Source organism: Engraulis encrasicolus, chromosome 3, assembly GCF_034702125.1.
Source record: "Engraulis encrasicolus isolate BLACKSEA-1 chromosome 3, IST_EnEncr_1.0, whole genome shotgun sequence".
Classification (NCBI taxonomy): domain Eukaryota; kingdom Metazoa; phylum Chordata; class Actinopteri; order Clupeiformes; family Engraulidae; genus Engraulis; species Engraulis encrasicolus.
The window spans coordinates 35,976,675-35,978,243 of NC_085859.1; the positions used below are offsets into that span (position 1 = coordinate 35,976,675).

The 1,569-nt window shown below is 43.0% G+C and overlaps 1 protein-coding gene and 1 long non-coding RNA gene across 2 annotated transcripts in view; both read right to left on the bottom strand.

Annotated features, from left to right (window-relative positions):
* LOC134444574 (ubiquitin carboxyl-terminal hydrolase 37-like) overlaps positions 1–120 on the bottom strand; it is an 11,772-nt gene extending 11,652 nt beyond the window's left edge. The window contains exon 1 of the mRNA XM_063193843.1: positions 92–120. Coding sequence (XP_063049913.1) covers positions 92–120 — 29 coding nt within the window. The remainder of the gene's footprint in view (positions 1–91) is intronic.
* Positions 121–261: 141 nt separating this feature from the next.
* On the bottom strand, positions 262–1,085 carry LOC134445368 (uncharacterized). The gene is made up of 3 exons (XR_010034238.1): positions 1,032–1,085; positions 674–722; positions 262–325 (listed from the first exon to the last, which is right to left on the bottom strand). It is a non-coding gene; the product is annotated as an uncharacterized LOC134445368 (long non-coding RNA).
* Positions 1,086–1,569: the final 484 nt, after the last annotated feature.

Genomic DNA, 1,569 nt, shown 5'->3' on the forward strand with positions numbered 1-1,569 from the left:
CATCTCTCTTTGCCAAAATCCTAGTCTCTAGTGGTGGTGCTCGAGTGATTTGGGGTGTGGTGGTGATGTTCTGGATTTACACACACCGGACCTTGCCTGCCCCCTGATGTCCAAATGCATGCAGATTTTAGTCACTACTCACACACACAAACACACACACACACACACACACACACACACACACACACACACACACACACACACACACACACACACACACACACACACACGCTGCATGCATGGTGGTGGTGTTCTACACTCACTGGTTCGTGGAGTCCTGTTCTGTTTTCCCTTCCGGAGTCACAGGCTCGGGAGTGACCCTCTCCTACAGTAAACAAAGCCAATTACAATCTCATTGGCTCAGAAAATACAACAGTACAAGGGAAATAGTGGAGTATTTATATGACATGACAAAGATGACTGTTACTACAGTACTACACCTTATTACCCCGCCTTATTTCAATATCTGTCTGTGTATCATGCTCTCACAGCATTTCTTGCTAATTCCAGTTAGGCAGCCCATGATCCTTCTATATGATTTAGCGCTGGCCACTGCTACCAAAATGGTAACAACGCTGCCCTTTTAACCATGACTTATAAGGTGGGTTGGCTTAGTGGTGATGCCAGTCCAGTAGAAAGAAAGTCCACCTAATATGTTTCCATAGTTACTCACCACCAGAGGGGCATCAGAGCAAGCCCCAGATTCCTCACTGGTCGCATCCCTGTTGAGGACATGCAGACTTTACTCAACACATTGAAAACAATGACGCTAGAGGCTATCCACTTTTTTTTCTTGTGCTGTGTTGAGCGGTCTGGTCTGTGAGGTATCCGATGAACACACACGCACATGCAATGACACACACACAAACACACTGACTATTTGTGTGAAAAGACAACTGACCAAACCCCTCAAGAGCCTGTCTACGCCCCCGTCCTCATACAGACAATTGTCATCTCGGAATGGCACATACTTTGGCCCTACTGAAAGTAAGTAAGGAGGTGTGTGGAGATGTTCTGTATCTATTACTCACTGCTCCTTGTCCACGAGGCTGACCCCCTCCTTCTCTTCCTCCTCTGGGGCGATCTACGACAGTAAACAAAGCTAATTTCAATCTCATTGGCTCAGAAAATACAATATTATGGGTAAAATACTGTACATAGGTGAGCAGATGTAGCGTTTGCCAATATGAGTTCATTGTCAGGCCTGACTACAGCCCCAAAGAGAATTGCTTGTAGGCTAGTTTCTGCGCTGACTGCACATATGTTTATTAATAATATGTGTATATAATATTAATATATTATATATATATGTTATCATATAATATTATATTAATAATATGTTAGCATGAGTTCAGTTTAGTATGTTAGCCCATTCAGTGTCTTGTTTATACTTCTCCATTGTTATTCATATTTAGTTAAATCTTGTTGTATCATCTATCATTTCCATAGACCTGCTCTGTATTCCCTTCTGGAGTCACAGGGTCAGGAGTGACCCCCTCCTCCTCTACTACAGTAAACAAAGCCAATTACAATCTCATTGGCTCAGAAAATACAATATTACAGGGGAAA